The 13495-nt window shown below is 53.5% G+C and overlaps 1 protein-coding gene across 2 annotated transcripts in view; it reads left to right on the top strand.

The window, feature by feature from the left end:
* TSPAN15 (tetraspanin 15) overlaps positions 1 to 12593 on the top strand; it is a 56447-nt gene extending 43854 nt beyond the window's left edge. For both annotated transcript variants that reach the window (XM_004049517.5, XM_031015409.3), the window contains 5 exons: positions 504 to 599; positions 3200 to 3316; positions 9360 to 9407; positions 11053 to 11169; positions 11758 to 12593. In XM_004049517.5, the coding sequence (XP_004049565.1) occupies positions 504 to 599; positions 3200 to 3316; positions 9360 to 9407; positions 11053 to 11169; positions 11758 to 11907 (528 nt within the window). In that variant the 3' untranslated portion in view covers positions 11908 to 12593. The remainder of the gene's footprint in view (positions 1 to 503; positions 600 to 3199; positions 3317 to 9359; positions 9408 to 11052; positions 11170 to 11757) is intronic.
* Positions 12594 to 13495: the final 902 nt, after the last annotated feature.

The following is a 13495-nucleotide window of genomic DNA, read 5'->3' as shown; positions in this document are numbered from 1 at the left end:
CCTCACTGCCTCCCCAAGTCTCGAGCTCCTCATCTGTAAAACAAGAGGCTGGATGGTGGAGGAGTGTGGAGAGGGGCTCTGGAGGGCGAAGGGAAGATTCCAGCGTGGGCCCATCCCTGGGTGGTAGAAAGAGCACTGGGCCTGGAACCAGGACAGCCAGGTCTCAGCTCAGGCATGGCGGCATCAGAGCTGTGTGTCCCCAAGCACGGCCCCAGCCTCTCAGGGCCTGGGCTGTCTGGTCTGTAAAGGGAGTGGAGTGAATTACTCCTGCTGGGACATAGCACAGGCACTCAGGCATCAGATGAACACTGGAGGCGCAGGGAGGATGTGTGGGCAGGGAGGTCACGGGCGTCCAGGGTGGGGAGTGGAGGGGGCTCCATGCTGGCTGGGCGCGAGCTGCATTGGCACAAGGCATTCTCTACCCATCCAGCCTTCCGGGAAACCTTGGGTCGGACTCCGGGAGTGTGTGGTTCTTTTCCTTTGTAATTTCTCCTTTTGAATAGACCATTGACTTCCTGAACGACAACATTCGAAGAGGAATTGAGAACTACTATGATGATCTGGACTTCAAAAACATCATGGACTTTGTTCAGAAAAAGGTGAGCCAGGCGCTTTGGGGTAGAGATGCGCCTCCCGTGCCCTTAGCCCCCCATTCAGGCCCCTGCTGAAGAAGATGGGGTGAGGGACCAGGTGATTTATCCATTCCCAAAGCAGGCGGCTGGCCAGGTTGGGAGGCAACAGTGAGCATGGATGGCCCACCAAGGATGTGGAAGCCAGGGCCCAACCTATTCAGCCAGTCCTCTGCCCACATTCCTGGCCCAAAACCTTCACACCCTTCTGTTCCTCTCCAGTTACACTGGCTTCCTGCCCCATACCCCCAAATAAAACAAAGTCAGGTGTCGCTACAAGCAACCTTGCAGGGTCCCAGGGCACCACCCTCCAATGGGCAAGGATCCTCCTTCCTTGAGGTGTGAGCAACCTCAAGGGGAGTAACCTACCCCAGTCCAAAGCCCCCTCTGCCAAGTCTCTTCAGTGACAACTCACTCCTTGTCAAGTTAAAGACAGCCCTGATCGGGAGAAAGTTCTTCACTAATTTCAGTTTCCCCCAAATATGGGACAGTGAACCAGATGCCTCTCTTACTTTCATGACACTTCCTTGAATGTGATGATGATCCTGTTCCTTTTGGGACACCATCTCTCCCCTCTAGGTCCACCCAAATCTGTTGGTGCAATACTACTACTACTACTACTACTACTACTACTACTACTACTACTACTACTACTACTAATGGCAGTGGTAGGGCCAGCTGCTGTCCTGGGTGGCTTTTGTACATCAACTTCACTTGGTCCTGAGCCTCAGCTTCCTCACCTACATAAGGGGAATAATGACAGGAAGCTCTTGGGGCATCGTCATGAGGATTACCTTGACTTAATTCAGGAGACATGCTTAGAACAGTGCCAGGCACAGGGTGAGACCACAGTGCCAGCTGCGGGGATCATTGGTATGTTCTCCTGGGTGAGGACAAGCAGAGTGAGGGCTGCAGGCCCACTCAGCCGGGACAGCACTTCCTGGGACATAATCTTGGGGGCCTCAGCTGGCCTGGATCCCTGTGCCAGCTCTCAGTGGGGACTAGCCTCTCCCCACATGTAGGGCCACTTGCTGTGGCCGCTCCCTTGGCCCAGACTTTCTCTTCAGTCACAACAGGTGCAGCCTCTGGAAGGCCTTTTTCTGCCAGGGATGTGCCTGCCAGCTTGGGCTGGGAGAGCTGACTTCTGCTCCGGGTGGAGTGAGATATTTTTATTGGAACCAGCCTTTAGCTGGCTTGGGGATTTCATTTCTCCTGGCGTAGAGGTAGGAGGTGATTAATGCTGAATGGGCACTTGCTTGGTGCCAGGTCCAGTGCTGAGTGCTTCATGCATGGCACTCTATGTAGTCACAGCTCAGCTGTGCAGAGCTGCCATCCTTATTCTTGCTTTACAGACAACCATCTGAGGCTCAGAGAGGCTGACCAACTTGCCTGAGGTTGCACAGCAGGGAGTGGTGGTCTGAGGATTTGACCTTGGATCTGTTCCATTGCAAAACAAATGCCCTTTGAACTACATTGCAGAAAGACAGTTCTAGGTCCCAAAACCTGGTGGCTTAAGGGGCACTGTGGGGACTCTGAAAGGTGTCTGGCTACCAGGACGTGTACTGCAGCCCTGGTTGAGCCCTCCAGTCCCAGCTCCCTGCTTCAGCTGGCTGGCAAAGCTTTGCATGGTCCAGCCTGTGCTGCCCTTTCAGCCTCATGCTCTGCACTCTCTCTGTTCCAGGCTTGCTGGCCTCCGCACCTGCTGCTGAAATACAAGCTTGTTTCTGCGTGGGGCCTTTGCATGGGTCGTCTGGCTTCTTTCTGTTTCCATGTTTCAGATGAAATAGCCTCTCTACAAAGAGCCCTTTCATGACCTGCCAACCTAGAGCTGCCCCTCCCCACTTTTCCCCTATTTGTCCATTTCCGGGTTGCACAGCACCTTTCCATCCAGTGCTCACTCTCTGTCTCTCCACTGGAATGTGTTCCACCTGAGCAAGGGCTGCATTGCTTTTGCTCTCTCTGTCTCTCCAGTCCCCAGGACAATGCCAGGCACATACCAGCCATCAGGAGGGTTACCAACTACTTCCTACAGGAGCAGGGAGGGGAGGCAGGGAGGGGCTCGGCTAAGGGGAGAGCTCCAGGCAGGTTGTGAGGTGTGGGTGCTCTCCTTGCTAAGGGCAGGGCCAGCTGAGCTGGACGGGGTGGCTCCTAGGGTGGGTGCGAAGGTTGGTTGAGGTGCAGGGACTTTCACAGAATCATGCTTGGTCTCTGGGACTTTAAGGGCCATCTTTTCCAGCCTAGCACCTGCATTTGGGGACACGAAGATGAAGAAAGTGGAGGCCAGTTGTCAAGGAAGGATCTTTCCTCCCAGTGCCTAGTCACTACCCTGATATCCCACCAAGAGGCAGCCCAGCCTTGGCTTCCATACCTCTCCAGTGACAGGGGGTTCACTACCCTCTAGGCAGCCATGCCACACTTTGACAGCTCTGACTTGAAAGTGTACAGCCTCTCCCTGCCCCAGGGTGACCCACATAATAAACTGCATCTGTCTCCTGACAGGGCCCCTACCTGTCGTCTGAGCAGGGCCTGGGCGATGACGGCAGCTCCTCTTTCCTGCTTGCTTCCCTCAGTTCAAGTGCTGTGGCGGGGAGGACTACCGAGATTGGAGCAAGAACCAGTACCACGACTGCAGTGCCCCTGGACCCCTGGCCTGTGGGGTGCCCTACACCTGTTGCATCAGGAACACGGTAGACACTGCTCCTGTGGGGACTGGGGGGCTGTCGGGGACCCCAGGTGGTACAAATCTTCTGTCTCTCTTCCCAGCTTGAAGATGGGTGGTGTGGGTGGATGGCAGGGAAGTAGGAGTTGGTGGCAGAGCGGAGGCTTTCCTGATTCTCAAGGGCTCCTGAAAGTGGAGCTTCTGGGGGTCGGGGGTAGGGAGACCATGTCTTTCTTAGTGGTGCTGGTTAACATCTATTGAGCACCTACCTTGTGCAGGCCTGCTCTGGGCACTTTGGTGGTATTTACTCATTTAGTATTCACGACAACCCTGTGAGGTATGTACTATTATTTTACCCACTTTACAGATGAGGAAATTGAGACACTCAAAGGCTGGGTGTCTTGCCCAAGGTTGGCAGAGCTGGGATGAAGTGCAGGCAGCTGTTGCCTGAGCTACACTCTGGAGAACTGTGCAGGCCAGGTGAGGGCAGGAGGGAGAGGTGACCAGGCCAGGGGAGCTTAGCGGGGGTAGCTGGCTCTGCAGCATTAGTGGAGGCAGGCAGGACCTGCACCTTGGGCATCTCCATTCGTCTTTGGCCTTGAGGTCCTGGTGATCATCAGCAGCAGAGTGCTTGGAAGGGGGTCTGGTGACGTAAATGCCATCCTCTTCCTCTCCCCAGCAGGATCCTCTCGGGTCTGTCACCTTGGTCATTTGGGATGATGTCTTGTGTTGTCAGCGCTTAAGTGAAAGGCTTCATCAGTCCTTGTGTTTGACAAATGTGTCCAGAAACTGTTTCAGGATTGGAACGAGGTGGAGAGCTTTGCAATTACTCATGGCCCAGATAGTCATGGAAAGTTTCTCTCCTGACATTGCCACCATTCTGTGCCCACTGCCGGATTCTGTAAACCGAGCAGCTGCGGGTGGGGGCCTCGCCCATGAGTCAGAGAGCCAGTGCCAAGTGCACTAGCTCTAAAAAAGGCTGGGCCAGGAGGGAAGCTTTGTTTGGAAATGTTAGCTGCCATTTTAGGGTAGTTCTCTGGGAAGTGGGGTGCTGAGGAGTAGCAGAGTTTCCAGAGAGGCCTGCGTGGGGTGATCCTGAACCTCATCACCCAGGGCAGCAGCATCTGAATACCTAAGCTGAGATGTGGAAGCCAAACTTGCATTCATTCATTCGTTCAACAAATATTGGCTGAGAACCTACTCTATGCCAGACACATTTCCAGGTTCTGGGGGTGTAGCAAACAAAGTCTCTGCCTGCATGGAGGTGACATCCTAGTGGAGAAAACTGACAAACAAAATAAGTAAAAGATAGAGGATCATAAATGCTGAGTAGAAAAAGAAAGTAGGGCATGGAGGATTGCAGTTTGGGATACTGAGAAAGGTGGGATCTGGGTGAAGCTCTGAAGAAAGTGAGGAAGGTGTCTGGGGGAGGGGCATTCCTGGCAGCAAGAACAGCTGTGCAAAGGCCCCAGGTGGGAATCACCCCAGGGTGTTTGAGAAATGCACAGAGTGGCTGGAGCAGAGGGAGCACAGGGGAGGATGGTAGGAGGTGGAGTCAGGGAGGTCATGGGTACCCCGAAGGCCAAAGGCAGGACTGTGGGGCGCCCTTGAGTGATGGACCATACAGGGCTGCATGGAACAGTGGCACTCTGACTTGGTTTTACAAGAATCAGTCTGGCTGTTGTGAGGGACATGCTAGATGCAGGGATAGAGTTAGGGGCTGATATGCAGTGATCCAGGGGTCACAGGTCATCTTGTCCAGGAAGGTGCTCTTGGATCAACACCTGTGGAAGTGGGAGGCAGAAGCGGGATTGGGCAATGAAGGGAGTTGAGCAGTGATGCAGCCTCAGCTCAGTTCGGCTGGAGGCCTCAGCCACATCTATGAGGACAGCCCTTCAGAGTTGTCCCCTACTGGGGTGAGGGGGCCAGGCCTTCACACTCCCACCCACATTGACCAGGCATTGCATGAGTCCAGTGGTCCACCCAAGAAGGGACTTGCTGGCTCTGTTCAGCCGAGAACAGACTAATACAGCAAGAGGAAAGAGAGGGATTGACTGATGATAAGGAATTGGCTTGTGTAATTATGGAGGCGGGCAAGTCCCAAGATCTGCAGGGTGAGTCGGCAGGCTGGAGACCCAGGAGAGCTGAGGGTGGAGTTCCCATTCAAAGGCTGGTCAGGCTTCAAACCTAGGAAGAGCCAGCATTTCAGTTCAAGCCCGAAGGAAGCCAAGCAGGGAGAATTCTCTTATGGTCACTGAGGAGAGGGCAGTCTTTTGTTCTGTTCAGGCCTTCACTGATCAGATGATCAGGGCCCTCTCCCCCTTGGGCAGGGCCATCTGCTTTACTTAGTCTGCTGATTTAAACATTAGCCTCATGCAGAAACACCCCCGCAGAGACACCCAGGATAATGTCTGGCCAAATATCTGGGTATCCCATGGCCTGGTCATGTTGACATATAAAATTAATGATCACATGAAGTAGTTACTGCAGGGGGCTGACACCTAAGGGCTCCCCACAGCATCCCTGCACCAGGGAGGAGAAGACAGATGCTTGGAGCTGGGTGGTGGTGGTGGTGGTGGAAGTGGCAAACCGTGGTGACATTCTGGCTGTATTTTGCAAGTAAGCCTACAGGATTTGCTCGCATAGCAGATGTGGGTGATGAATGAAAGAGAGAAATCAAGGAGGATACCCAGGTTTTGGTCTGAGCCACAGGAAAGACGGGGCTGCCACTGCCTGAGAGGGGAGGACTGCAAGGAGGCAGGTTGGGTGACCAGGAGCTCACCATGGACGTGGGGGGTTTGAGAGCCTGTTCAGCATCCCATCAGGGATGTCAAAGATGCGGTTGGATATAGGAGTCTGGAGTTCTGGGAACAACTAGGCTAGGGGTGTAAACACGGACATCATCTGCAGATAGGGTAGAATCTAAAGACAGCATCTGAATGAGAGCACTGAGGTAGGGAGGAGCCTTCCCCTGGCCGGGGTTATCTGACCCTGTGTTACACATGACCATTGATTCTCCCTGTGCCACCACACCTGGATGATTTTCTCTAAATGTGAAACAGGGCGTTCGCTTCCTCCATAGAACTGGTTGATTTGTGTCCAGATCTATTTATTTTACACTGTACTATTCAACCTGAGATTTGAATGAGTACACGGGAAATATGTAGTGTAAAAAACTAAAATAGCATTAAAAATCAGGACTGTGGAAATTGTATTCTCAGATAGGAGGCCTAGATGATGGAGAAAAATATAAAATCCTGCTATCTAAGCCTCAGGACCTCATGGACTCACTGAAGAGGAGCTGAGCCTTGTGTCTGGTGGCTTGGAGCAGGGCTCCCCTACCTCCGGGCCATGAACCAGTACCGGTCAGTGGCTTGTTAGGAACCAGGTCGCACAACAGGAGGTGAGCAGAGGGTGAGGGAGCATTACCACCTGAGCTACACCTCCTGTCACATCAGCAGCAGCATTAGAGTCTCATAGGAGTGTGAACCCTATTGTAAACTGTGCATGCAAGGGACCTAGGTTGCGTGCTCCTTATGAGAATCAAACTAATGCCTGATGATCTGAGGTGGAATGGTTTCATCCCAATACCATCACCCCCCACCCCCCCGCACCCCATCCTGTGGAAAAATTGTTTTCCTTGAAACCAGTCTCTGGTGCCAGAAAGGTTGGAGACCACTGGCTTAGAGTTTCCTGGCAACCAAAAGGAAAAGGGAGACATGGTCTGTTACACTGTTACTGTTCAGCAGAACATACCAGCAGAACATACCAGTTCTTCAGGGAAAGTAACTTTTCCCCTAACACTCAGCTTTAAAAGAAATGTCTTACATGAGCTTCCAATAGAGGATTTGAGCCACAGAAGTTCACATAGGGCTGTAAAATCTGGTTATACCAGGATATATCCCTGGGAGATGTTGGTGCAGAGGGCAGCGTGCTTCTACATTAAATGGCTCCAGACTGCTGTGCCTGCTGAGCTCTTGGGACCAATTTTCACGTACCTCCTCTCCCTTGTTGTTGGCTACCCCTTGGGGGCCTGTTGTGAAGGCCCCTCTCCCTGTCCCCATTAGCTGCTTAGTCTTTTCAGGGTGAGAGGATGCGCACACGAACATTGCTGTGATCTTCTGGCTGCCCAGGAGTCCCCCTTCTGACTTCCTGTCCTGTGGCCCCGTGCAGGATGGAAGAGGCTACTGGACCCTGGTCTTGGGGCCTGTGAACTTCAGCAGAGCCTCTTGCAGAATATCGATTCTATGGTCAGGCAGGTAAACCCAGGCAGGCTTTACTTTTGGAAAGACTATGGATACATCGTATCCCCTCACCCCTTGGTGAGGGGCTCTCCTGGCAGGGTGAGGTGAGTCCCCCCTGGGCCTGGAGAAGGGTTCTGGGCTCTGATGCCAGAGAGGCCTCTGCCAGTTGCCTGTGTGCTAAGAGACTCATCCCCCGAGGTCACCAGAGCTGGCCCAGTGAAGTCACTCTTGTCACCTCCGTACGTACCATGCAGCTTACCTATTTGTTATGTTCATTATCTCCCTTTCTACAGTGTAAGTTCCATGAAGGCAGGGACTTTGTCTTGTTGTTCTGTATTTCAAGTGACTAGAACTGGGATTGACATGCAATAGGTGCTCAGTTAATATTTGTTCAATGAACGAATGAATGAACCAACGAGATGGAAAGCACTCACTCCCATCATGTGCCCGTGCACCTGCTCTCCAGGCCTGACCCTCTCCATAGGGGTTGTGTTTATGGCCTGGAAGGGCCAAAAACACTGGCTGACTAATGCCCAGTGGGCACTGGGCATGGCTGGGACTGAGGCTACCTGGAGAACCAGCTAAACCGAGGGAGGTTATCTTGCCTGCACATCAAGCGCTGACATTTAGAATGACCTAGATGACATCTGAGGCCCAACCCTCTCTCGGAAGGAGAGAAGACACCCTCCCTTTCCTTTGCAGGGGCTGGAATTGCGAACAAATCACGCCAGCTAGCATTCTTGTGCTTCTCCATGTGCCCAGCCCCGTGATAAGAACTTTATATGTTTATCTCACTTTATGTCCAAAACAGCCCTAGGAGGTGGGTTCTGTGATCATCACAACCTATTCATTCATTCATTTTCTCAGTTAACAAACACGTATTGAGTACCTCTGCGTGCCAGTTCCTTAGCAGCCCACCTAAGGTTGGACTCTGCTCCTAAGTGGCAGAGCAAGATCTGGACCCAGGAAATGTGACACCAGAGGGCACGCTGGGGGCTCTGCTGTTGCCCTCCTGAGTCATCACTGGCGCCTGCAGCACTCATCCCCCACGGCAGCGTTCACTTAGATGTAGAGCAGCGGGGCTTGGGGGGCGGTCACGGGCTGGACCAGGAAGTCTCACTCTCTTCCCTGGTGGTTGGAGAAGGAGACCCTGCAGGACACAGGTGGTGATGGGAAGCGCCTGTGGCAGCCTGTGAGTTAGGGCCTGCCTGGGGAGGGGCTTGATGAGGTCTAGGGCGTGACCACAGGTTTCCCTATGCCTAAATTAATCAGTAGTCGGGAGTTCTGGAGAGCACCTCTCTTCCCAAGAAGGAAGTTTTGGCAGCACTCTCCGCTGGTGGAGCAGTGGTCTATGGAACAGGGAAGCGTGGCCAGGGGCCCTGGCCTGGACCTCAGGTAAACCACAGCTGACCCTGTGCCAGCTGTAGTCTGAAGTTTTCCTCCCCAAGAGCCCGCGGCGCAGGAACAGCCCCACCCCGACCTCTGAGACGGTGTGAGCAAAGCGGTGCTCTGGGGCGGTCATAACCCGGGAGCCTGGGCAGCACACCTTTCTCTGGGGTCCTGATCTGCTGCTAGTGGAGGGGTGGTTCTCCCATGTAAAAGTCATGGAACCTGCATTCCTACAGTTTTTTTATGGGGCATTTCTTGGAGGAGGAGGTGGTTATGATGGAGACTCAAGCCAGACTGCCTGGGTTGGAATCTCAGCTCCATCCCTGCTGGACAGTGCAACTCTGTGCTTCGGTTTTCATCTGTAAAATGGGTAGGATAATAGTGCCTTTTTGAGTTAGAACCATTATAAATATTAGCTATTATACATTTCCATTTCAGACAGAAGTTGTCAACACCATGTGTGGCTACAAAACTATCGACAAGGAGGTAATGTCTTTGAAATGCCTTTCCCTGGAAATGTTGCTCTTCCTGGTCCACCCTGGGGTGATCGGAGGGGTTTATTGAGGTTGGGGTCCTGGCCACTGAGATTTTCCGACATTCTTGGCTGTGACCCAGGGCCAGGACTGCTGTGGTTTTCCACCCCCACCCAGACACAGAAGGGCTGAGGGAACCAAGAATTCCCCCAGGCTGGGAGATGCCGCCTGTCAGGGTTTGCCGAGCACCTACTGTGGGCTGTTCCACATGAAGCCACCACGGCCCTTCCTGGTACCCACAGCGTGCTGTGTGCCCAGCCATGCTCAGCACCAGCTTGCCTCTGCCCCTGGGGCCACCTGGGACCCAGGAGTCCTAGAGGATGGTAACCCCCTCTGGGGGTTGCTCCTGGGTCAGCTTCCTGGGCAACACGCCTGGTCTAGGAGAGAAGCAGGGGTGGTGCTGAGAAGGGACCTAAAAGGAATAGTGACCTGACATGAAGAGCAGTGGCTTTCAAAGTGGGGTCCCCAGTCCAGCAGCAACAGCATCCCCTAGGAATGTGAGAAATGCACATTCTTGGTATGGGGCTAGTGGGTGATTCTGACACATGCTTGAGAGCCGTAGACCAGCAGTGGTTCTCAGCCCCTCAGAACCAATGGCCATTTTTATAACAAACAGTGGTAATGTCCTATTTATTATCCCCAAGTGAAATTCACAGATAACCTACCTACATGCCCAATTCCAATACAATTAACATAATGATCTGAGATAAAGTAGAAATGAAATACAGCAATTTACAGCTGTTTAACATAGTTTATCATGTAAGTGCTTAGGCAGTGGGGGGTGCAGAAGACACAATGTAGTCAGGTGTCTGCACTGATGTGAGGCATCCCTGAGGCTGTAGTAGCTACAGGGCAGCTGATATTGGGCATTGTGTTGGCGACTCACATACCATGGGCATCATTTTTGCCACTGGCATGGTTTTTAAAAACGGTGAACAATTCTTGATAAAGTTCTGAATTAAATAATGTGTAATCATTCCTTAATTTACCTAGTAGTAGTTCTGGAAAATTCTTTGTATATTAAAACCAATGCAGAAATGCTTTTTTTTTTTCCCCCCCCTTAAGAGACAGACAGGGTCTCATTGTTGCCTAGGCTGGCCTCAAACTCCTAGGCTCAGGCACTCCTCCCAACTGAGCCTCCATAGTAGCTGGAACTGCAGGCACTGGCCACCATGCCCAACTCTGCTTTGTTTTTTATATGTACCTGGAGTGGGGCTATTGGCTTGGATAATTATAAATAGGCTTTTCATGTAGGGAAAACATCCGTGAGGCTTTTCATGCAGGGACATCTGAGAAGCACACAGGCAGGGCAGTTGTTTGTGGAGTAGGATTACCCTGAGCTCTGCAGTCCCTCAGCCCCCAACCTCGTTTGCTGGGGCAACCAAAAGTGCCACCACGGTGTCCCCAGTCCTCTCTAGAGAACAGTACTGTCCATTAAGAATCAGAATCTAGGGTCACCTTCTCATGCTGCATATGGGAAACTGAGGATCACAGCGGTTGAGGGACTAGCCTGGACCTTGTGTAAATGGCAGAGTCGGGGCTGTGGCTCCTGCCAGCCGAGGTCCTCTGCTGGGCTGACCCAGCTCCTTCCCATGCAGCGTTTCAGTGTGCAGGATGTCATCTACGTGCGGGGCTGCACCAACGCCGTGATCATCTGGTTCATGGACAACTACACCATCATGGCGGGCATCCTCCTGGGCATCCTGCTTCCCCAGGTGGGCAGGCCATGGGTTCAGAGAAAGTGTGACGTGGTGATTGCAGAAGGGCAGAGAAGGTGCAGAGGGGAAGAGCGAAGAGGCTTTTTTCATAGAAGTCCAGGACTTGCCTGGGGAGGGCTGCATGGCTGGAAGGAGGGGCGAATGGCAATAGCAGTCGTGGTGAAGCTCTTCCAAGTGCTGCGCAGGCACTGCTGCTTCACTTCTTTTTGTGAGGGAGGCACTATTATAATGCCTATTTCACAGAGGAGGAAACTGAGGAGGGGCAAGCTTCAGTGGCTTGCCAAGATCCCCTAGATAGTGTGCAGCAGAGCTGGGGTAGAGGCAGGAATCCCAGAAGGGAGGGGCCCTTGCTGATCGGGCACAGCGAGGCGCTCTGGGATTTCCTGGGAAGGGGAGAGGGGGCCCAGGTGGGAGCTTCTTGGGCAGTGTGGGTGCTGGGAGAAGTCTCTGCTGTGGGTGTTGCCCAGGTCACACAGGACCATGAGGGCTTGGGACTGGCTGCTTGGGTTTCTGGGAGCTGGGAGCTGCAGGGAGGGCTGCCCTGATTCCCAGCAGGCCCTCACCAGCCCTGCCCCTTCTTCTCAGTTCCTGGGGGTGCTGCTGACGCTGCTGTACATCACCCGGGTGGAGGACATCATCATGGAGCACTCTGTCACTGATGGGCTCCTGGGGCCCGGTGCCAAGCCCAGCGTGGAGGCGGCAGGCACGGGATGCTGCTTGTGCTACCCCAATTAGGGCCCAGCCTGCGATGGCAGCTCCAACAAGGACCGTCTGGGATAGCACCTCTCAGTCAACATCGTGGGGCTGGACAGGGCTGCGGCCCCTCTGCCCACACTCAGTACTGACCAAAGCCAGGGCTGTGTGTGCCTGTGTGTGGGTCCCACGGCCTCTGCCTCCCCAGGGGGCGGAGCCTGGGCCTCCCCTAAGAGGCTTCCCCCGAGGCAGCTCTGGAATCTGTGCCCACCTGGGGCCTGGGGAACAAGGCCCTCCTTTCTCCAGGCCTGGGCTGTGGGGGAGGGACAGCCTGAGGCTCTGCTCAGGGCCCATTTCATCTCTGGCAGTGCCTTGGCCGGTGGTATTCAAGGCAGTTTTGTAGCACCTGTAATTGGGGAGAGGGAGTGTGCCCCTCGGGGCAGGAGGGAAGGGCATCTGGGGAAGGGCAGGAGGGAAGAGCTGTCCCCGCAGCCACGCCCATGGCCAGGTTGGCCTCTTCTCAGCCTCCCAGGTGCCTTGAGCCCCCTTGCAAGGGTGGCTGCTTCCTTGAGCCTAGTTTTTTTACGTGATTTTTGTAACATTCATTTTTTTGTACAGATAACAGGAGTTTCTGACTAATCAAAGCTGGTATTTCCCCGCATGTCTTATTCTTGCCCTTCCCCCAACCAGTTTGTTAATCAAACAATAAAAACATGATTTTTTTTTTTTTTTTTTTTTTTTTTGCCTTTCCTGTGTGCTGTTTTGTTGGGGCGGGGGTAAGGAAGGCTGCAACCTGGATTTGGAAACCCCTTGTGGATGCGAGGATGAAGGGGGTGCATGGGGTGAAGATTTGGCATAGCTTGGGATACAGGCGGGGGGCGGGAAAGCCTCAGGGCCAGAGGTGACCACGCCTATTTTACCGAGAACGGAGGGAAACAGCCTGGGCCAGGTACAGCATGAGGCTCCACCTCCAGGAAATGGGGTGGACAGGGTGGGGGACCAGGGAAGCGGAGTTGCCCACAGGTCCACCTACCGCGCTCCCTGCAGCCCTCAGTGTGCCCAGTGGCTGCCGCGCAACGCATGCAGAGCGTGGTGTCGGTCGACCCCTGCTGGAGATGCCGGGACTTGCGTGCGTCAGTCCACCCAAACCTTTGGGCCCCAAGACATGGGATCTAGATTTTTTTGTGAGGCTCTTAGTAGCCAGGGCAATAGAAATAAAGTAGCAAGAGGCCGGGCATGGTGGCTCACGCCTGTAACCCCAACACTTTGGGAGGCTGAGATGGGCCATCACGAGGTCAGGTGTTCGAGACCAGCCTGACCAACATAGTGAAACCCCATCTCTACTAAAAATACAAAAATTAGCCGGGCATGGTGGTGCGTGCCTGTAGTTCCAGCTACTCAGGAGGCTGAGGCAGGAGAATCGCTTGAACCCGGGAGGCGGAGGTTGTGGTGAGCCAAGATCACACCACTGTACTCCAGCCTGAGCAACAGAGTGAGACTCCATCTCAAAAAAAAAAAAAAAAAAAAAAAAAAGAAGAAGAAATAAAGCAGCAAGAGCCCCAAACCTGAAGGATTCTAATGGTGGGAACCATCTATACACCCAGAAGTTAAGTGGTCAGATGCTTGGTCT

Source organism: Gorilla gorilla, chromosome 8 (genome assembly GCF_029281585.2).
Source record: "Gorilla gorilla gorilla isolate KB3781 chromosome 8, NHGRI_mGorGor1-v2.1_pri, whole genome shotgun sequence".
Lineage (NCBI taxonomy): Eukaryota > Metazoa > Chordata > Mammalia > Primates > Hominidae > Gorilla > Gorilla gorilla.
This window is presented reverse-complemented; position numbering and strand designations above follow the sequence as displayed.